Genomic DNA, 22474 nt, shown 5'->3' on the forward strand with positions numbered 1-22474 from the left:
TATTAAAATTGACTGGTCAAATACTTATTTGCAGTAATCTAATACAAATACATTTTTAAAAATCATATAGTGATTTCGGGATTTTTTTTAGATTGTCTATCACAGTGGACAAGCACCTACCATGAAAATTTTAAACCCGCCCATCACTTCTAAGAGAGAGAACTTGCAAAATCGCAGGGTGTTCAAATACTTATTTTCTTCACTGTATATTTAGATGCAGTATAATCCCACGGTACGTTAATGAGACTATCAATAACTTAAAAGGTATCCTTATAACAGATTCAAAATGGACAATTCATTTGCAATTAATCCTGAATAAACAATGCAAATTTTGTGATAAAACGTGATTTTATAAAATACTTTTTATAGCCCACCATACATAAAATAACCTATAGGCCGTATGTCCAAAAATGCTTCCTTATTTAGTTTTAGTATTCAATCAAACTTGATACATGCAAGAGATTTGTTTAAATTGAGAAACTGCTGTCATTTTATAACGTGTGTGTTTCTTGGTTTAATTGATCACGTTCAACGGGTGTGCATTTAAGAGGATTATTAGACTGCGTATGTGTGGACAGGCGCAGAACCTGATCCTACTGACCCCAATACCTTTAGGCTTAGGACACTAAAACCACTTACTAATAGTCTTGAACTAACACGCTGGCACGTACACATACATAATAATTGTATTACTATATCCTCACCTGGCCAGCTTGCTGAGGCCCAGAACTCGCTTGTTAGGGAGGTAACCGATGTGAACCTGTAATGTGAACAAATGCATTTAGACTGAGATGAATGAAGAGACAAGAAATGAAAGTGCCACAATGATCAAGTTCTTATATATAACCGTTTCAGGGACAGTGGTTACTACAGTTGACAGCTATTCAAACGTTGACATGAACACCTTTAACCCTTTATAGGGCAAAAGACTATTTTTGGTTTGGTTGGGAGTCTATGTAAGTATAGACTTCACTATCAGTTGACGGGACATTGGGTTCGGGGCCGATCCATAGGGGGCCTATTTTCCAGAACTAAAACATTTTCAAAACCAAAGCCGCTAGCGACTTAAGTTAAAAACCAAACTGGCACCTCCCTTGGGCATTCTGTATGTGAGTCTCCGTAAGCAGCGACATAAAAAAATTCAAAGTCATTCCGTAATAAAATCCCGATTCATTATTTTTTAACATTCGCCCCTCTCATTCGAAATGGACTGGACATCTAGCGCCATGAATGGCAACCAATTAGTTTAATGAGCGCCCTGTAAGGGGTTAGAAATAATATATAATTCGTGCATGAAAGGGATAATGGGGGAGGGTGACTCATGCTGGAATGAAAATGCATTACGTCGTGGTTTTCACTCAAAAATAACTCAAAAGTGAGTTATTCTCAATCTTTGTATACTTTCAATGGTTTTGGTACAACTTCTGACACATGATTTCTTAATAGAAGGCATTGACTTGGATTTTTGTTGAACATCAGTAAAGGTAATGAGTAACAAATTTACGTTCAACCAGGGGTGAAAGTGGCTAGAATTTCTTGCCGTAACTCCCCAACGTGACAGTCGCCATGGAGCCGGAAGTTTTATTAGTTTATTTATTTGTTTATTTTCCATTTTGGGGAGGGGGGTCAAACCTCTTAAACTACTTGAAATGCAAAGAAAACTTTTAGCACAGTTATTTCTATAACACGTACAAAAACTGATTTTCATTCAAAATTGTATTTTTTCAATGATTTGCAAAATAAAAGTTAACAAAAACAGCCATAACCCCAATCTTCATCTCCAAATTTTTATTTTCCCTCAATTCCTCACATACTAAATGCCAAATCTCAATTTCAACTACTTAAGAACATAGGATGTATATTAAAATTGAAGGTTATGTAAACATTTACTTTTTTTTTTGTTAAAGATATAAGTAACATACATTCAGAAAAATATGTACAAATGACTTATATTATGCGTGAAATGGAATATGTTTTGAAGATCGCACAAACTTTGCATTTTTTAAATCATAAGGAAATTAATAAGCAGCCTAACATAAATGAACAAATATAAGTCCAAACTGCACATTGACAGCTTGGATCAGGGGTGTCCAAACTTTTTGCAAAGGGGGCCAGATTTGTTGTGGTAAAAATCTGGGGGCCGACCTTGGCTGACGTCCTTTACTTATAGAACAATATATTTAAGCAAATTTTAGCAAGCCATTCTGTGTGTCACATTTGCTTTATTATTAGGGCCCGAGCACTAAGCGTGCGAAGGCCCTATTGTTTTGCAAAGGATTATTATTTTTTCATTTTTATTTTTTTCAGGGCAAATGAAAACGGCCAATTTGGAGGCCTGAACATGCACGAAAAGTCACCAAAATTTGCACATACGTGCGGAAAATTGTAAATTTAGATAATTTTGCAACGTTGCAAAAAAATGTAACAAAATGGCTCAGTGGCGCCCCCTTGAAATTTTAAAATTGGCCTATAACATTAGGGTCTGTCAGCGTAGAGCAATGAAATTTGGGGAGTCTATACCCATTAGGCCTAGCGCCCCCTAGTGAAAACAGGAAATGCCTTTTTTTACGAGACAGGTTCCTCCTCCAAGGGAAAAAAATCTGTTGACCTCAAACCTGCATCAGGGGAGCCTTAAGACCTGTGTTCAGGTGCCTGATGAAAAATATTGAGGTTTCGTTGAAGCGGAGGGGTCCAAACAGGAAAGTGAAAATGACCGTCAACAATTTGTCTCGCAAAAAACTTCGAACAGTCATAACTCAGCAGATATACAACATACCTGCGCCAAACTTCCCGTGCTTGCTGAGAGTCATACCCTGAAGGGTCTTGTAAGGGTCATTTGCATCAACTCTACAGTGCCAAGTAGTGGCGACAGAAAGGAGTTTTAAAACAGGCCTTTCCTATTGGTTTTTTTCAACGTAAAGCAATGAAATTTGGGGAGTCCATACCTTATGCAAAACTGTTCCAAAAAGTCTCTTGCACCCATTTTCCAAATCCAACAGAAAATCGGGTATTTCGGATCAAATGTGAAATTTTTATCCATTTGTAGTATAGTTTACATTTGGAGGCCTGAACATGCACGAAAACTCACCAAATTTTGCACATACATGCGGCTTTGCGTGGATTTCAATAATCTTGCGACGTTACAAAAAAATGTAACAAAATGGCTCAGTGGCGCCCCCTTGAATTTTTCATAAAGGCGTTTCCTATTAGGTTTTTTTTTAATGTAGAGCAATGAAATTTGGGGAGTCGATACCTTGTGCAAAACTGCTCCAAAAAGTCTCTTGAACCCGTATTCCAAACCCAACAGGAAATCGGGTATTTTGGATTGAATGTGAAATTTTTATCGATTTACAGGGTGCACATTTGAGACCTTGTCACAGAGGGAGTTAGTTGGATCATCTTCAAAATTGGTGAAACTGTTCAGGAGACATATGAGATCTTAAAATTTTAAAATGGTGCGTTTTCATTCACGGGTCTGACCTGGGCGTGGTGCCAAAGTCGGCCATTTTTTCGGCAAAATGACAAATTTAGTAAAAGACTAATAGCTCCTTGACACAACGTTCAATCTTTTTCATATCTGGCATGTATGTGCGGGATCCCACCCTTAACACGAGTGCAATGAAAGATTACCCATTAGGCCTAGCGACCCCTAATGGGAACAGGAAATGCCTTTATTTACCAAACAGGCTCCTCCTCCAAGGAAAAAAACATATTCCCCTGAAACCTGCATCAGGGGAGCCATAAGACATGTGTTCAGTTGCCTGATGAAAATGATTGAGGTTTGGTTGCAGCAGAAGGGTCCAACAGGAAAGTGATAATGACTGTCACCATTTCATCTCACCACAAATTTTGAACAGTCATAACTTCTACAACAGGGGTCCCCAAACTACGGCCCGCGGGCCGGATACGGCCCGCAGCCACATTTGGTCCGGCCCCCTGAACAAAAAAAAAAAAAAAAACATTTGTTAAAAAAAAAAAAAAAAAAAAAAAAAAAAAAAAAATTTTTTTTTTTTTTTTTTTTTTTTTTCCAATAGAGTTATTTATGTCCTGGCTTTTTTCTGTGAAGAACTGAGCAATGTTTATTAGGTTATTATCTATTTAATTAATACAGTATTATTATATTATATTACATTACATGATATTATATTATATTATATTATATTATATTATATTATATTATATTATATTATATTATATTCAGGGGTGCACATAAGTGGTCCGCACATGCATACTGGACGCAGACAAACGCGCTGGCCCTCAACGGCTTCCATACGCTTTTGCAGAGACGTCACCGCAGCTACCGAAAAAAAGGACTTTTGCTGAAAAGTGGCTACAGGAGGTACCATGGCTAGAAGTGAATGATGCTCGCACGGAAATGCGGTACAAAATGTGCCGTGAGAATCCCAATGTCGCCGATTAGAGCAACGCATTTTATGTAGGGTCAAAGAATTTCAGCCATCCAAACTTTGAAAAGCACGAAAAAAACAGAGAGCATGTGGCAATTAAGCAAACTATCGATGTCAAACAGGACCCCACTCGCCCTATGGACATGTGGCGGAATAGGGCGGAATAAAGGTAATGAACAGCGACATGCACTGACAAACGTGTTTTTGCTCGCATTTTACAAAGCTAAACATACACGTTCAATGAGGTCTTATGAGGAGGACATCCCACTTTTAAAAAGGCTTGGAGTTAATGTGGGAGCCGCATAATGCCCTTTATTTTGAATTGGTGCTTTTATGTTTATTTCTTTACATTTCACTTCAAAGTAATGGCAATTTTGTTGTGCCAGTTGATGTTAATCAAGCATTAACTGTTAATATAATTAATCAAAGTTAATTGGCTCTAAGTAAAGCTTGTCATAAATTTATCGCATCAGGTGGGTCGGCTCTCAAGCTCAATGAGGACCAAGTCACATCTCCAGGTCCTCCTCTGAGAACCTGGGCAAAAAAATTATGTGCACCCCTGATTATATTATATTGTATTATATTATATTATATTAAGGGCTGTCAAAGTTATCGCGTTAACGGGCGGTAATTAATTTTTTTCATTAATCACGTTAAAATATTTGACGCAATTAACGCATATGCCCCGCTCAAACAGATTAAAATGACAGCAGTGTCATGTCCACTTGTTACTTGTGTTTTTTGTCTCCCTCTGCTGGCGCTTGGGTGCGACTGATTTTATGCACCATGAGCATTGTGTAATTCTTGACATCAACAATGGTGAGCTACTAGTTAATTTTTTTGATTGAAAATTTTACCAATTTTATTAAAACGAAAACATTAAGAGGGGTTTTAACATAAAATTTCTATAATTTGTACTAAAATCTATCTTTTAAGAACTACAAGTCGTTCTATCCAGGGATTGCTTTGACAGAATATTAATGTTAATGCCATCTTGTTGATTTATTGTTATAATAAACAAATACAGTACTTATGTACAGTATGTTGAATGTATATATCCGTCTTGTGTCTTATCTTTCCATTCCAACAATAATTTACAGAAAAATAAGGCATATTTTAGAGATGTTTGAATTGCGATTAATTACGATTAATTTTTAAGCTGTGATTAACTCGCTTAAAAATTTTAATCGTTTGACAGCCCTAATTATATTATATTATACTATATTATATTATATCATTTTTATTTTATTTACTTTGGTTCCGTGAAGAATCCAGAAAGGGTTATTTGATTGTGGCTTTCTGAAAAACAATACATTTTTACATTTAGGCACTCCTGCAATCGTCACACTTTTTCTGTTACAAACTGACCCCGGCCCCTCATCAGAGAAGAGAAGGGTTATGTGGCCCTCACAGGAAAAAGTTTGGGGACCCCTGTTCTACAACATATCTGCGCCAAACATCTCGTGCTTGTTGAGTCATACTCTGAAGTGTCCTGTAGGGGTCATTTGCATCAAACCTACAGCGCCAACTAGTGGCAATAGAAAGTCACTCATTTTTCTAATATATGTCCGGTTCTTTTCAGGTTGGTCATTGTAGTTTCAAGACCTTTTGAAATACTTATTTTACGGCCCATGTCCACATGTCTCTGTCTGTTGCCGTGACGACCCTTTATTCGCTCCTTTTTTGTCGTACTCTCTCCAATAGGGGTTTTTATCTCTTAGGTGTGTGAATGTAAAGAGGCGACTTTCGAGCATGTTAGGTTCTAATGAGATGATTAGAGAGGCCGATCTGCCACCACCCTTACCTGCACACTGTCCGAGTTGCGTGACGTCCGAGTTGCGCTAGATTGCGAGGGGCCGTTCAGTCCTGCTTGCAGGCCTAGTTTCTTTTATTTCAACAGTCTCGCAACTAGCTTTTGTGGCGTTCTCTTTTGACTCTCGGGCTCTTGCAAAAAAACTGCTGCTGTGAAATTAAAATAGCTTCAAGTTGCTTCAATTTCTCACTACGTACTATATCTTCCCTGTAATCTTGTCGTATATGTCAGCGTGTCTTGTTTGGTAATATTGCCTCACATTGAACTCTTTAAAAACAGCAACTGTCTCTTTGCAAATGAGGCAGACACAGCTGTTGCGTATTTTAGTGAAGAAATAGTCCAATTTCCAACTATCTTTGAAGTGTCGGCCGTCGCAGTCAACTTTCTTTTTTTTGTTGATTGTCGCCATTTTAGAAAATTGGGAGTAAAGGGTCACACGGGGTAATGTTGCTTAGAGTGCTGTTGCCTTTTAGTGGGTAAATGAGGAGCAGCGTTTAGTGTGTAAGCTACTTCATATGCTGGTAGCAGTACTGCTGACCAATTTATTAAGTCTGTGTGCGGGCCAGACATTATTGATTTTATGACAGAGGCTGGGGGCTGGATGAAATTTGACCACGGGCCGCATTTGGCCCCCGGGCTGGACTTTGGACATGACTGGCTTAGATGTTCTGAACCTCCCCATCAGAGCAAATAAAACTAAATAAGATAAATAAGCCTCCTCAACTCTTTCGTTGCTCTTAAAGATTTGATCCATTTTATGTTTCATTGCCCGTTTTAGTCGCATCAATTCAACAACCTTTTTTTTTTTTTTTTTTGCTCTTCCAGAATAGATGCACATTTGAACCAATCAAAGCTAACTATCTCTGCTAATCACATGTCAGTATGTCAGCCAACTGAAATGATAAATGAGTCCATGTCAGTATGTCAACCAATTGATCGGATAAATGAGTCCAGGCGTTTTGCTTTGCTGCGTGCATTCGCACATAGACGTGACTCATCATCATCACTCAGACAACTGCAGCAGCTGGGGAAACTTCCATGCCGTCCGTGGAATAAAATAGATAATAAATATTGGTGGAAACGGATTACGCTATACAAGCACTTTATTATGCTTGTTGTTAACATTTGTGTATGTAAATCTGATGTTGGTAAATTGTTTTCTTCTTGGAGATGAAATGCATGTGTGGCAGTTTATTGCCATCATATTTTTGGAATCAAAGCACCGTGTACCGGAACAGCATTCCGGCCCTGAATCTTATACCAGAACTGCTTTCTGGCCCTGAATCTTATACCGGAACTGCGTTCCTGACCGTTCTGGCCCACTTTCACCCCTGCGTTTGACATATCTAAACTAGGGCTGTCATACGATTAAAAATTTTAATCGAGTTAATCACAGCTTAAAAATTAATTAGTCGCAATTCAAACCGTCTCTAAAATATGCCATGTTTTTCTGTAAATTATTGTTGGAATGGAAAGATAAGACACATGACGGATATATTCAATCAACATACTGTACATAAGTACTGTATTTTTTTATTATAACAATAAATCCACAAGATGGCATTAACATTATTAACATTCTTTCTGTTAAAGGGGTCCACGGATAGAAAGACTTGTAGTTCTTAAAAGATAAATGTTAGTACAAGTTATACTAATTTTATATTAAAGCCCCTCTTAATGTTTTCGTTTTAATAAAATTTGTAAAAATTTCAATCAAAAAATAAACTAGTAGCTCGCCATTGTTGACGTCGCCAAGCGGGACGTCACATGGGCTCCCTGCCGTTCTTTCACAGTGTCTTTAACTACGTAAAGTAGTGATTGAAATAAACCACAAGGTGTCAATGGCGAGTTTTAAATTAACTTAGAAATCAAGCCAAATAGTGTGTTTTGTCCCTCAACTGACACCTTAGTTCCCTGTTTACTGGTCCATCCATTGTAATTCACGTCATTTGAGTGCTGACTTCACAACGTACGAGACCTCTTATAGTTTGTATATTGTGACTAAATATTGCCATCCAGTGTACTTGTTGAACTAAATGAAATGTTTGAATAGAGTTTGACCAAAGTCTGAGTAAGTTTTATGTGTATTTTGCATAGCTATTTTGATTGGGAATGCCAGTTCTCTTTGCACTGTGAGAGAATAGGGCCTCATTAATACAGATTGAAGCGCTTTTCTTTTTGTGAACACTATTTTTTTATGGGAGATATTATTTTTGTTGTGTTTTCAAAAAATGATACTTATGTTTGTCGTGAAGGATTTGCTGAAGCTTATGCCAATAAACCGCGCGGTCCAATGAACGCCTGTGTCCACTCGCCTTTTGTAATATTCTGCTATAGAATTATCCGAGGCACCCTGAAGTGCACGCAGCGCCAATGTGGTTTACTCACATGATGCAGGAGTGAGCTAGAGTTACGGTCTGCCGCGAGCCGGAAGCTGTGTTAATGTTGAAGCTGAATGTGCTAATAAAAAAACAAAGTGTCAGCACGTCGTGTGTGGTATACCTTTTTTAAGAAAAAGCACAAAACAAGACACCTTTCTGCCTCTTAGCTCTCAAGTGCGTCATTGTAATCTGTTTGAGGCAATGGGTCATTCCGCGCATGCGTTAAATGCGTCAAATATTTTAACATGATTAATTTAAAAAATTAATTACTGCACGTTAACGTGATAAATTTGACAGCACTAATCTAAGCCCCTTGTCTCTCATGTCTAATTAGTGCTGGTTCTTTGTTGTATACCCCTGTAAAGAAATTTGGGCCTATATGCTTTTGACATTACAGGCAGCCAATGATTAAGCTTTGACAGTGATCTTTGCTCCCTGTGCTCTTTTGCTTTGTCTCTATGTCAACAAGTGACTATTCCGTGAGTATTCTGTTGTAAATCCGATGACTAATTAATCATCTTACATTGCAGGGTGATAATAATAATCATACTATCTTATGTTTTCTTGAAAAAGATTACTTTGACTAAAGTGTGTCCACACATGGAATAAAAGGACAGTGAGGCCAGAGAAGCTGGCCAGGCAAGGAAGGATGAGTCTAAGCGTCATCAGCTGGAGAATCACTGCTTTAGAGCGCTGCAGGCTTTAATTCTGAAACACACACACGCTCCACCCAAATGTCAGACGCAATTTGTTGACGAGATGAGAGAAAGGGCAGCAGCGTGCAAAGATCTTTTTTCCTTGTCTTTCCTCTTTTTCTAGCCGTGCCTGCTGCAGAAGCCTGATAGTGACATCAAACATCTGAAAGGCTACAATCTCTATTTTATACATCTCCGTTACACCTGTGTGTGTGTGTCTGTGTGCGAAAGAGAGAGAGAGAAAAAAAAGCATAAAAATAAAAGTTAAATGTCAAAATCCAATTGTCATTGATGTTAAAATGTGATTTTTTGAAGTAAATCAAAAAGTCCATACAGTATAATTGAGTCAATCCGACTATAATAAAAATAAACTTTTAATTTTCATTTAAATCAACAACAAAAATTTGTAATAAAATAAAATGTCATAACCATTTTGATCCTTCAAAATTACAAACAAGCTAGACAAATGCACGTAGTATTTTTTTTGTTTTAATTCCACCACAAGTCTCCAATCAGCAATTGCCAATCAGGGTTTAACGTACAATAGAATACGGTAGGTACTGTATACCAGCTTTGTGTTGAATTACCGTAAGTCACACCAGTCAAAAAAGGTATAATGAAGAAGAAGAAAAAATATATATATATATATAAATATATAAAATAATTGCACTGGCGTATCAATGACATTTTTGGGGAGAATTTCATTTTTTTAGAGACCAAGAAAAAATATATTCTACATTATGGTAATAAAATTAAAAGGGAGAACAACAGGCTAAATAGGTGTCTGTTAACATAACATATGAACAGTTAGTTACTTAGATAATTATATCCTAAACAACAAAAATTAACAAAGTCTTGATATCACTCCAACTTACGACCAAATCTATTAAAGTCTTTATCTTGGATGTCGCTTGCAAAGGGAAAGGGCAATAATCAAAAAATAATGAAATAAATTAATACTTTTTAAGAAATTTGTATTTTTCAGCGTTTCGGTTTTCGGCCAAGTGTTTCCAATATTGTTTTCGGTTTCGGCCAAGAATTTTGCTTTTGGTACATGCCTAATATATGGCAGAAAACACTCAGGTGACTTGAAATTCCAAGACCCCCAATTTGGCCAAATTTCAAAATTGTCTGATCCGATGTGTGATACATCATTGCAAAGCTTAAAATCTCAATTTTCTGGAGGAAGAAAACATTTGAACAGGAGGGCATTTGAAAAAAAAAAAACTTTAAACAGCGAAACCCTTTTTGGAGACGAGAGCATGAAAGAGCAGAATTAAAGACGCCATGACTTTAACGAGATATTATTGCGTACTTACCTAGTTTCGATTCAAAAACTTCATGTAGCATGTATCACTGAGTGTCAAGACACAGCTGTGAATGGCCACAGCTGGATTTTTGGGGGATTTTATGGGTGAAACATGGTAATATAACAAGGGTCGCGATGCAGAAACCACAGATATCAAGGAGTGGCCGGGATTTTCTTTTTCATATATTTACCCTTTTTAAAAGTTTTTTTTTCCCAATTTTTCTTTGTTTAAATCAATTTTTTATCATCTAACATATCGGAGAAAATGCGAGAGTGACAAAAAAAAAAAAAATACTATTAAGCGACAGTTATGAGGTAGATATCCTAGACTTTTATTTTGTTATTTTATATTGTTCTATGCCCTGCGATTGGCTGGCAACCTGTTCAGGGTGTCCCCTGCCTACTGCCCGTAGTTAGCTGGGATAGGCTCCAGCACCTCCGCGACCCTCGTGAGGAAAAGCGGCATGGAAAATGAATGAATGAATGAATGAATATATTGTTCTATCAAACAGAACAGTCATTTTTGCTTAAAATAAATTTTTTAAAGAGTAGTGCAAGAGCAGAAAATGCTTTTTCAGTCTTTTCTGTGTTTTCCAAAATATACATATGTAAATAAGTCACGCCTGAATACAAGTCTTTTGCCCAGCCAAACAATGCAAAAATGGGTGATTTATAATTTGGAAAGTACGGTAAATAAAAGCAGATTTTCACATTAAATACCATTTTCAGCACAACCTACATTTTCCTTTCACTAAAAAAATCATAATAGAAGGTGTTTTTTTTTTTTTTTTTTTGCAAAGACGTTTACTTGTGTCTTAGTCTTGTGAAAAAGGTGTACAGTTTTTTTATTCCAATAATGATATTAGTAATATTTCTGCTACTCCCCATGAATCATAAAGCATCACCTGCGCCCTGTGTGTATGTTGACATCTGCTATCATTTGTAGCGTCTTGCAAGAATCACGGGAGATGTTAATCAGCTAAATGAGTTCATGGACAATATAACAATTGGCCGTAGATGAGCATAAATGTAGCTGTAAATTAGAGGCAACACACACTCACTATACCTATTAAAATACATTGAATTACATTTCTTTAGATTCTCTTTTATTATGATAAGAGATCCCCGTTTAAATTTTGTGCACCCCAGTCACCTGATTTTGAGAATCTATCGGTGCTGATCCAATACTTTGGCAATGTGTTAAGGAGGAGAAAAAAGGTGCACTCAAAGGTTTTAAAAAGACTAGTGCAGCAGTTGTTAAAATCAAGTTGAAAAAAAAAAAGAATATTCAAACTGACATTAGGAAATTTCTATTAAAAAATAGTTTTGGAAATTTCCCTAGTTGCAGTCATAATAAATGATCTTAAAAACTCAGCTCTGGATTATTTTGTTGCTTGTAGACCAATAAAAACTTTAAATTGACTAAGTAGACACATTTGAAAAAGGAAAAAAAATATTTTCACCATATTCCGGTCTTCTGACAATGATCGGGTCTGATGTCCGACCACGTGATGAGATAGGTACATATTTAAAAGGATGTTTTGTGCCATTACTCTTAATTTTCAGATTGACCAACAGGTCATAGCCTCCATAATACTAAATGTAATTTTAAGCAAAAAACAAAAGGTTACCAGTGTTGTTTCATACCAAAGAATGATGAGTAGAATATATCAATATGGGGATATGCTCCGATACTTAGTATCTCAAATGGTTATTGATATGCTCTCTCCAAGACTCGGTTTTAAAATGGCGCCACAAAAAAAAAGCAGGTTGATAACGGACTTTTCCACTACAAAAGTCTCTATATTAAAGCGAAAGTTAAGAATTTTTTACATTAGTCTTAATCTTCGAGGTAGTGGGGGTTAAATTAATCTGTGGACTTGATTTCAACAAATTCCGTGCAGTTTGTTGTTTTAATCTGTGGACTTGAGTTCAACAAATTCCGAGCAGTTTGTTGTTTATCAATTTCAAGGCTCCGGAGTGGCTAAGCAAGCGCGTGTAAATGGTCCCTTCCTAGCATACTGATAAAAAACGATATTAACAAATTTAACATAGTCAAATAAATTCTAAATGCAGATTGTTGTTCAGAGTACCCATCCGGACAAAACAATGTCACACCAAACTGCGCTGATTCATTTATTTCTGTGGGATTATTTTTTTGGATGCGTAATGCCACCAACATAGAGAGGAGTGCTTCGGCCACTCGTACTCTTGCTGCATTCGAGGAAGGTGGGAAGTTGGACTTATCCAACTCAGATGGTACCAGCAGTTTTTTTTATTTTGGCCATCAAAGACATGTTGAGCTCCAGCAAACCTGCCAACTCCTAAGTGATCAAATAGTGGAGTAAAAACGACGGCTAAGGTAAATAGACTACACTGTAAACTGCCTTCTTTAGTTTTACTATTGAGGGTCTGCTTTTCGACGGGCAATGCATTTTGTCGAGTGACGTCTGATTGAAGCAAATCGTGAGGTGGGATTACTTTTTTTTCCCTGACTTCGCAACTAGGGCTTCCCAGTTCCAAAAATATTACTCCGCTCTGCAGCCGGTTACTTACAGAGCTGCTGGATTACAATGTTGCTGCTCATGCTACAGTTACTGACATGCAATGATAAGTTTTAATAACTTCATCCGTAAAACATGGCCAACACTATTGATTGCATGGGTAATCGGTCGTTTTCATGCGAGCATATGTTGTTTTTTAATGGCATGCTAGGACGGGCCCTTTGACTCGCGTAAGCTTAGGCACTCCGGAGCCCTGAAACTAATAAATAAATAACTAACTGCACGGAATTTGTTGAAACCAATTCCACCGACTAATTAAACCCCCGCTAACTCGAAGATTAAGCCAAAAGTCAAAAATTCTGAAATTTTAAGAAGGACACCAACTTTATTTTTCCTTTCAGAAATAGCTTGGTTTTCTCTGTAGAAGCGGTATCGTAGACTAGTATAGATTCATTACCTGACCGATGTATCACAAATCATATCAAATTGTGAGGTATCCAGAGGTTCCATGGTTTTTACAGGTCTTAGTAAATCTCACTTAATGCTTTTTAACGTCACTTTTAATTCCACTTTAAACTAATTCAATACCCATGCCCAACTGCAGATAGTTTCACACACACAAACTGTAAGTAGGATTGTTCGATAATGACTTTTTAAACGATAACCGATATCCCGATATTGTCAAACTGCAAAAATCCGATACCGATATCAAAGCGATACTCATATATGTGGTCGTGGACTTAAAGTGCCTGTACACAAAAAAACATGTTTATTTCATAATACATGCGTAATTTTATGCTCCTGAATGAAATGGACCACTTGGATGTGTGAAGAAGCGATCGATATATTTATTCAATTTTTTTAATTCCGCGCTATGAAAACGACTTCCGGCTTTTGTCTTGCATTGAGGAAGAGGGTGCTGTGACGTGTATAGGAGAAGGAGTCCTCTTCACTATCCAGCTGTACTCAGGGTCCCCCCAGGATTGATCAATCTGAATTCAAGACTTTTAAGACCTTTTTTAATGCCATTTCAACTGAAAATTAATACTTTTCTTGCACCCATTATTTAGATCATATTGAATCATATTAAATGAAATAAAGCACTGAACATCAAATTTAACCTCAATTAGTAAGTGTGTTATACAAAAGAATGCACATATATTGAAGATACAATTAAAACACATTTAAAGTAACATTATAAAGTCTGTCAGAATTTTTTAAACACACGCACGCACACAATAATTATGGACAAAAAGAGAAGGAGGACAGGAGTCAGACCAGCCATCTTCTGTAACAGGCTAGCCGCTAGTGCACCTGCCAAGACCCCAGTGAACATGGCTAACTCTTGAGTTAAAACGGCGAAATTCACATTCATTCGAAAGGCAAACCGAAATGTTTAAGCAGATCCGCTGCCTTCGCATGACCCATAAACTGCAACCTAAAGTATATCTGGATGTAACTTGAGCCCCTATCACATACTCCAAAACAACGTTAATATAAATTTCCCGTGTCGACTGACATGGGAAGTAGTGTGCGTGAAAGCAGGCGTTAAATTCCCGGGTCACCGCAGATGGCTGATGACTTAAATATCATAGCGACGGCCGATGTAACTTCCTCCCTCTTCACAGTAAGAGGAAAAGCGGTAAACAAACATCGCAATTATAAACATAGCAAGCTGGAAACAGCTAAATTAAACTGAAAACATGACCAAAATTAAAATGTCAATTACTACGTCGGGCCGGGCCAGGGTTCTTTCTCGCTAACTTTTTTAAATAACTATATATTAACGATGTATGAATGATAAACTAAGGAATACTTTTTATAAAATAAATAATTTGGATATAAAAAGGAAGGCGCTGTATGGTCATTGCAGAGCCAGAGCGTGCCTATACGCCCTTTTTAATCTTCCTCTCTTCGAGTCCGCAAAACCGCACCTGTTTAATTATATTTAACAAACTTTCCAGCGTTATTTCGTTGTGTAAATAAATTTATAATCATGAAAATTATGTTGTCTACTTAAACATTAAGAAAATGTGCGTTTTTTTTTCTTCTGCCAACTGAGAATTCGTTACAAAAGACAGACTTTTGTGCAGACATCGTCACAAATGTTATCACACAAAACGCGGGTCGGGCTTTAATACCCGCGGACCAGTTCGGGTCGGGCTGGATTTTTTAGGCCCGATTTTACCTCTATCTTAAAGTCTTGATTAGTTCAAATTGGCTGCAGTTACAAAGTCGGGAATGCTCCCTGCGGAAAAAAAAACACGATTTGACCAACATTATGTTTAACAAACTTTTCCAGTGTTATTTCATTATGTAAATGCATTTATAATGATCATAAAAATATGTAGACTATTTAAACATTAAGAAAATGTGCGTTTTTTTTCTGCCAACTGAAAATTCGTTACAAAAGACAGTTACGGCATCGGGAACGCTCCCTCTGGAACAACATGCAATATGACCAACATTGTTACAGCCGATGCCAACCAAAAATGACGTAATATCCAAAACAGATCACCAATGGACTCATTTGAAGTATATGAATGGTGGTCTGTTTTGGTGTTCAGAATCCACAATACTTGTGCCTGCAGGGTTTTCTTTCCACCGACAAACGGGCGCATTCCCGATGCAGAGGTGGGTGGATTCTCCGTTTTGCCGGTTGTTGTGGTTTGGCACGCACAAGTTGCATTTCGACTTGTAGTGCAGTGCATCGTAAAAAAATCTGTGCGTCATCTTCATTATGGATTAAAAAGAAAAAAAAAAAAAAAGACTTCGTCACGGATATAATTTAGGTTGCACTGAGATGTTCTTGAAAATTAAGACCACGGTGAAAAAATTCCAGACTTACAACAGCTAATTTAATACTTTTAATAATGGAAAACTAAATCCAATGCTTTTTTAACACTTTTAATAACCCGTGGGTTCCATGGTACTACTGTTGTGTGACATGGACAAAGGAGTCAGCTGATTTTGACGAGGGAGAGGCATGTGCGCCTTTTGGGGTTTCAAAAGGTTCCCATTCACCGGTGGATATTGGCCAAAACAACCCCTACTAATGTGGGACCATGGGACTTACGAGGAAGTGAGTAAACATCATGCTTTGTATTATGTCACCCTGAGCAAATGCATTCATCAAATCAATGAATGGATGTGCCAGAATTTTCTCCAGTTAAATGTGCAGAAGACAGAGGTGATCATTTTTGGGCCAAAAAAGGAAAGGTCAAAGAAAAGCAGCCAACTTAGCACAATGTCACTTACAGCTACAAATCAAGTCAGAAACCTTGGCGTAATTATTGACTCAGACCTAAAATTTGATAGCCATTCAAAGTCCGTCACTAAATCCGCTTATTACCACCTAAAAAATATAACCAGAATTAAGGGGCTTCTGACTCAACAAGACATGGAAAACTTATGCGTGCATTCATTTTCAGCAGATTGGACTATTGCAACGGTATATTTACAGGTCTTGATAAAAAATCAGTCAGGAAGTTGCAGCTGGTACAGAATGCTGCAGCCAGAGTCCTCACAAATACAAGGAAGCTGGACCACATTACACCAGTTTTGAAATCGCTACACTGGCTTCCAGTAAGTCAAAGGATAGACTATAAAATACTACTGCTCGTCTACAAAACACTTAATGGCCTTGGACCAAAATACATGCTTGACTTGTTAGAGTCCTATGAGACATTTAGACCCCTAAGGTCGTCTGGAACCGGTCTTCTGCATGTTCCAAGAACAAGAACCAAGCAGGGTGAGGCAGCATTTAGTTATTATGCTCCTCACCTCTGGAACAAGTTACCCGAACGTCTGAAGTATGCTCAAACTGTTAGCTCTTTTAAATCAGGGCTAAAAACACTTTTGTTTAGCACTGCATATCTATAACTGTCTATATATTTCAATCTACCTGCTTTCTATTCCTCTTGTTTTTATCTCCATTGCTGATTTCAATTATTATTATTTGTAGTAGTTTTTGTTTTATTTTTATTTTATTTATTTATTTTTATTCTGTGATTAAATGCGATCTTTTGTCTTCGTTTCTACGTTGTGTTGATTTAAATGTGATTTTTATGATCTTCATGTGATGTAAAGCACTTTGAATTGCCTTGTGTTGAATTGTGCTATATAAATAAATTTGCCTTGCCTTGCCTATGTCAAATACTGGGATCATTTTAATATGTAGGTGGCTTGCATTTTGTGGCTGACATGCTCCTTGTCCCCTCGGCCGACGACTGGCGGCCGGGAGAGCGCGATACTCGGCTTATTGTCCTCTTCAAGTGGCTGGTGTTCTGTCAAAATTTCCAACCGGTCAGAAATTGCAACTTTGTGTTAAAAATAGCTGCGAATACAGCGATTACAAACTAACCACTACAAACTTTCTTTAAATAATGGAATACATATGTTTGATCATGGATGGGCATGTAAAAAGCTCTCCTCATAGACACATTGTCATGTTAGCTGCATAACACTTGCAGCCACCCTCCTACGAGTCTCACTGTTTACGACTTCGCCATGTAGTAAAGCATTATTTTGCCATATTCGTTAACCACTTGGAAGATACACGCTAGCTGTCACGCCTCTTGGTTTGTTTACATTCTCGGAAGCCGGGGAAGGGAAATGACATAAGCCCGACTTAGGTGGCATAAAAAATCGTTCGGGAGGTGCGACAGTAAAGGTGAAGTCGACAGTTTTGACCATTATGGAGTAACTGCCATGTCGTCCTGAATAAATGCATTTTTATTATTTCATATTCCATTTAGCACATGACTGTTATTTGTCATGACCATGCCATTTATTTAGCTATTTGGGAAAAATAATTGGAAAAAAAGAACATCCTGTATAAATATTGGAGTAGAGAGACTGAAACAATGACATTTTGCGGCTCTTTTCGGCGCATTTTCCTCATTCTGAATTATTCCTCCTCAATGGGCAGAATAGTAAAACCGATGAGCCCATTCTCCCGCTGACGTCATCCACCTGTTGGGGACGCTAGAGCCCTATAATGGTAGGCGTGGCTAACCAGCAGATTAAAAGACTAATTTCTTGTCATCTGCGCTTTGCTAAATTGTTGTATATAGTCGAATCGTCTCAAAATATGATTCTAATTCACATAATAATGCAATTTAAGACTTTTTTTCTCCTGTCATACGCACTTAACATATTATGGCAAATTGTATTCTGGTGCCCCACTGGATATTTTAAAGGGTATGTCATGCCCTGGGAAAATGTTAATATTCCATCATTTATCCATAAACGCATGCCTTTTGTATTCATATCACGCCACTTCGTGTAATTACACACAAAATGTCGATTGTCAAGCTAAAACGACCGGCGCCCGAGATCTGGCAGATTGTGTGCGTGACGTCACGACAAGTGAAGAGAGTGCCACCGGCCACTAGGGGGGCAGCGCCTGTCTGCATCAATATAATTCCTTCTAGTGAGGGGAGAATTAGGGGTGTTTTGAGCCGTTTATGCTGATGCATTGTGTTCGTCCTGCACATATTCCAGTTTCCACCCCTCGTTGTCAATAAAAGAGAATTCAGAATTGACACTGAGGGGTGTTTCTTCAACAAGAAAAAGGCTCAGCGCTTTAATACTGAATGGCGGCGATGATGGCAGACAATTTCGTTTCTAGTTTCAGCGACGAATCCGACGTAGAAGGACGTAACGAATGTTCATCTAATGGTGACGAGGAGAGTTACGAAGCTTTAATCGGTGTTTTAGGTTACCAATTTGAGCCCAAACGAACGCCAATGCAGCGTAATGAAACGGTCATTGAGGAGAGTAATGACACTGATGAAACATCGGCAGCAGATCGTGTGGGAAACACCAATGATTTGTTTTGCATTTCTTTTTGTGAAGCTGATACACCGTGACTGCAAAATAAAGGAATGCATAGAATAATTATCATTTATTGCGCTCTCATAGCTTTTCGCTCTGCCAACAGACACAAATATGAATGGGATCAGAGGATTTGTTCTATATATTTTACGAATGATTTATACATGTGTCCAGTCCTGTATCCAATGCGTGACATTTTTTTTAATTATAAAAGAGTACTCACTCTGGCCATTTCGAGCTTGGGTGCTCCCCTCCTTTGCTTAGCCTTAGCCTCCTTTGCCACTCATCGTCCTCTTTCTTGATATCTCGGGACATTTAGGTAGCTGCGCGTGTATGGTCGGCACCGCATCTCCTTTGAGCAGCAATCTTTTAGCAAAATCCGATTTCACTTGTCCATAGTTCGAGAAGCTTTCAGGTGGAAAATGCGCACCACAGAAAAGCGTGCCGGAGGCTGTGTCTAGAAAATTAGCCCTCTTTGCACGGACGAACTTTACCCATTGTCTGCATAGTCCAGCTTTTTTTTTTCAAGTTCGGAAACTCATGGATACTATATTCCAATAAATATCTATTTGTATACCACATAGCACAGCAGTTTTGAACCATTTTTGGGTTGTTTTCGTCAGACAAACCCCAACGCTACTCTCTCGTCGTTAAAAAACAATGGTACCTGGCTCCGCCTCGACTGTCAATCACTTGTCGTGACGTCCCCGCCCCATTCGGCTGTTTCCGGAACACTTTCGGGAATGTTCGTCATTTTCGATCTATTTTCGATAATTGCTCATTAATGTGATTGATTTTTTTGTTAACTTTATCAATATTTGTTATCTTGGCACATAACGGTTCTATTGATGTCTCACACCCCCTTTGCCGCTACATACCCTTTAATAGTGATAAACGTCACAACTTCAAGGTTTCCAATAAGCATTCTGTGAAAAATAGGAGAACAACTTCAACCGAACTTATGGAAAAGTCCCGATATTGCACCACTACATTTGTTGTTCAAATCAAAATAGTGCAAAAATCCGTTTTTTGGATCAAGTGCAAGTGCCAATAAGACACCGCCATCAAATATAACTCACACAGTGCTTCTGGCTCAAAATAACAAAGGCACACAGCTTTAGTACAGTGAATGATGTATGTAATTTTATAATTCATTATTTTTCAATATTGTTCATTTAATTTGTGCACCATGAATGCAAGTTGTCTGCTCACATAATAAATCCCAAGCATCTTAGTTTAAAGACATCTTATGGTCAATAAACATAACTGCTGTGTTAAGCTGTGACCAAGCCTTGTACAAAGACAGAAGGCTTCTACATTCACTTCGTAGGCAACATGCATATTGGCCCGAAACTGATTATGAAAAACCAATGTCAATATTATCCAACATTATTTTAGCCGATACTATCCTAATTAGGGTTGGGCATCGAGCATCGATGGGACCCAGTTCTAACAATCCGATGCTCCCAGAACCGTTTGAATTTTTACATTTCGATTCCATGTGTCTATGCCCTGACCGCCGAGGGGAAAAAAACTGCTGCCAAAAACCACGAACAAGAAGCCACAAGAAGCACGTGTTTGTGCATTGCAACTTGATTACAACCATGGATACGGTGCGGCGGCGCTCAAACGTTTGGCTTGACAGCTCAGCTCAGTGCAACATTTGCAACACAACTGTATCATGCAAAGGTGGCTGCACGACCAATTATGCACGACCGGCTTCATGGAATACAAATGCTATGTGCATAGCTAGCTGAGTGCTACGTATTTGACACGCTGCACCGTCAGAATCAGGTAAGTAAAACAATACATTACGTCCGTCTTCTGCTGTCCCCCGACCCGACCCCGGATTAAGCAGTAGATGATGCATGGATGGATGGATGGATGGATGGATGGATGGATGGATGGATGGATGGATGGATGGATGGATGGATGGATGGATGGATGGATGGATGGATGGATGGACGGACGGATGGATGGATGGATGGAGTACGAGAATAAATCGTATTATTACGTCGGGCTATGGTCGATATCACATGTATATAGAAATACTGTAGATGGGAAATGGCAGACTCGCCGGCATTAGTAAACAGCCGCCATCTTAAAGCAGTAGACGCCTCCGTTAAAATCAACAGTATTAAAAGATCTTCAAATTATAATCAATAGAGGAATTTATACTAATGCCTCGTTGTAGCTCCCAACTAAGGTGCAAAAGAATATGGCGGAAAACACAGACAAGGCTGAAAAGCAGTTTCTGCTGTTGCACTCCTCTTTAAAAGAAACTGCTGTATTTTAAGCCAAAACAACTGTTGTGTTTGATAGAAAAATATGTCTAAATGCTGCCATAGCAGATTCATGGCACATTAAACCCCCGAACTATTTTTAATTTGTCCGTTTTACCCTGAAAACCCCCGTTTACAGACGTCGCGCAACCGCTTTTGTTTCAACCCAGCTATAAAACGAAGGTAATTAATTTCATTTATTATTCAAAATGTCTGTCGTTTTTAGTTTAGAATCATTAATTGATGTCTAATATTTCACTTTAAAAAAAGCGACAATCATTCACTCGTATATTATAAACTGGCACAATGAAGAAATGGCGTCTGTAAAAAAGTCACAGATATCTACCTCATAACTATTGCTTAATTGTATTTTTTTTTTTGTTACTGTCGCATTTTCTCCAATATGTTAGATGATAAATAATCTACCCAGACAAAGAAAAATTGGGGAAAAAAAAACTTTTAAAAGGGTAAATATATGAAAAAGAAAATCCCGACCACTCCTTGATGTCTGCGATTTCTGCGTCGCGACCCTTGTTATATTACCATGTTTCACCCATAAAATCCCAGAAAAATCTCTCGTTAAAGTCATCATGCTCTCGCCTCCAGATAGGGTTTTGCTGTTTAAATTTTTTTTTTTTTTTAAAAATGCCCTTCTGTTCAAAATTTTTCTTCCCCCAGAAAATTGAGATTTTAAGCTTTCCAATGTATCACACATGCGTTTCGGACAATTTTGAAAGTTGGCCAAATTTGGGGTCTCAGAGCAGAACTTCAAGTCACCTGAGTGTTTTCCGCCATATGTGTAAATGTTTTCTCCCTGAGCTTTTGAAAAATAAACATATTTGTGAAAGTGCACTCCTGCGGAAAGAAACTTCATCATATTCAAGTTCAAAGACTGATATTTATGTACAAGTTAAAAATAGCCCTGTGAGAAGTTCATATGTTCCTAAATTTCATACTAATTGTATTATTAATAAATAATGATAATGAAAAATAATAAAATAAGAGTAATGAATAATAATTAAATTCATATAATTAAAAAAAAAATCATCGAGAAGTTAAGAGAGTAATATAAACTAATACATTTTTAAACTCTACATTTTTTGACCCTGCCTCTTTTTTAAAAAAATATCGCTTAAAGGAATCGGAATCGAGAATCGTTCTGAACCGTAATCGAAACGTGGAATCGGAATCAGAACGGAATTGTTCAATTTCAAACGATACTCAACCCTAATCGTAATGATATTAT

At 37.8% G+C, this 22474-nt stretch overlaps 1 protein-coding gene across 8 annotated transcripts in view; it reads right to left on the bottom strand.

Moving 5' to 3' along the window:
* The window catches only part of gch1 (GTP cyclohydrolase 1), a 68935-nt gene that overhangs the window by 27974 nt on the left and 18487 nt on the right, over positions 1-22474 (bottom strand). For 3 of the 8 annotated variants that reach the window (XR_009063220.1, XR_009063219.1, XM_057836403.1), the window contains exon 3: positions 705-760. The exons of the other annotated variants lie outside the window; for them this stretch is intronic. Coding sequence is in view for 1 of the 3 variants with exons in the window: in XM_057836403.1 (XP_057692386.1) it covers positions 705-760 (56 nt within the window). In the remaining 2 variants the exon portion in view is untranslated. The remainder of the gene's footprint in view (positions 1-704; positions 761-22474) is intronic. 8 annotated transcript variants of the gene reach the window in all.

The sequence above is a fragment of the Corythoichthys intestinalis genome, chromosome 1, assembly GCF_030265065.1.
Source record: "Corythoichthys intestinalis isolate RoL2023-P3 chromosome 1, ASM3026506v1, whole genome shotgun sequence".
Classification (NCBI taxonomy): Eukaryota; Metazoa; Chordata; class Actinopteri; order Syngnathiformes; family Syngnathidae; genus Corythoichthys; species Corythoichthys intestinalis.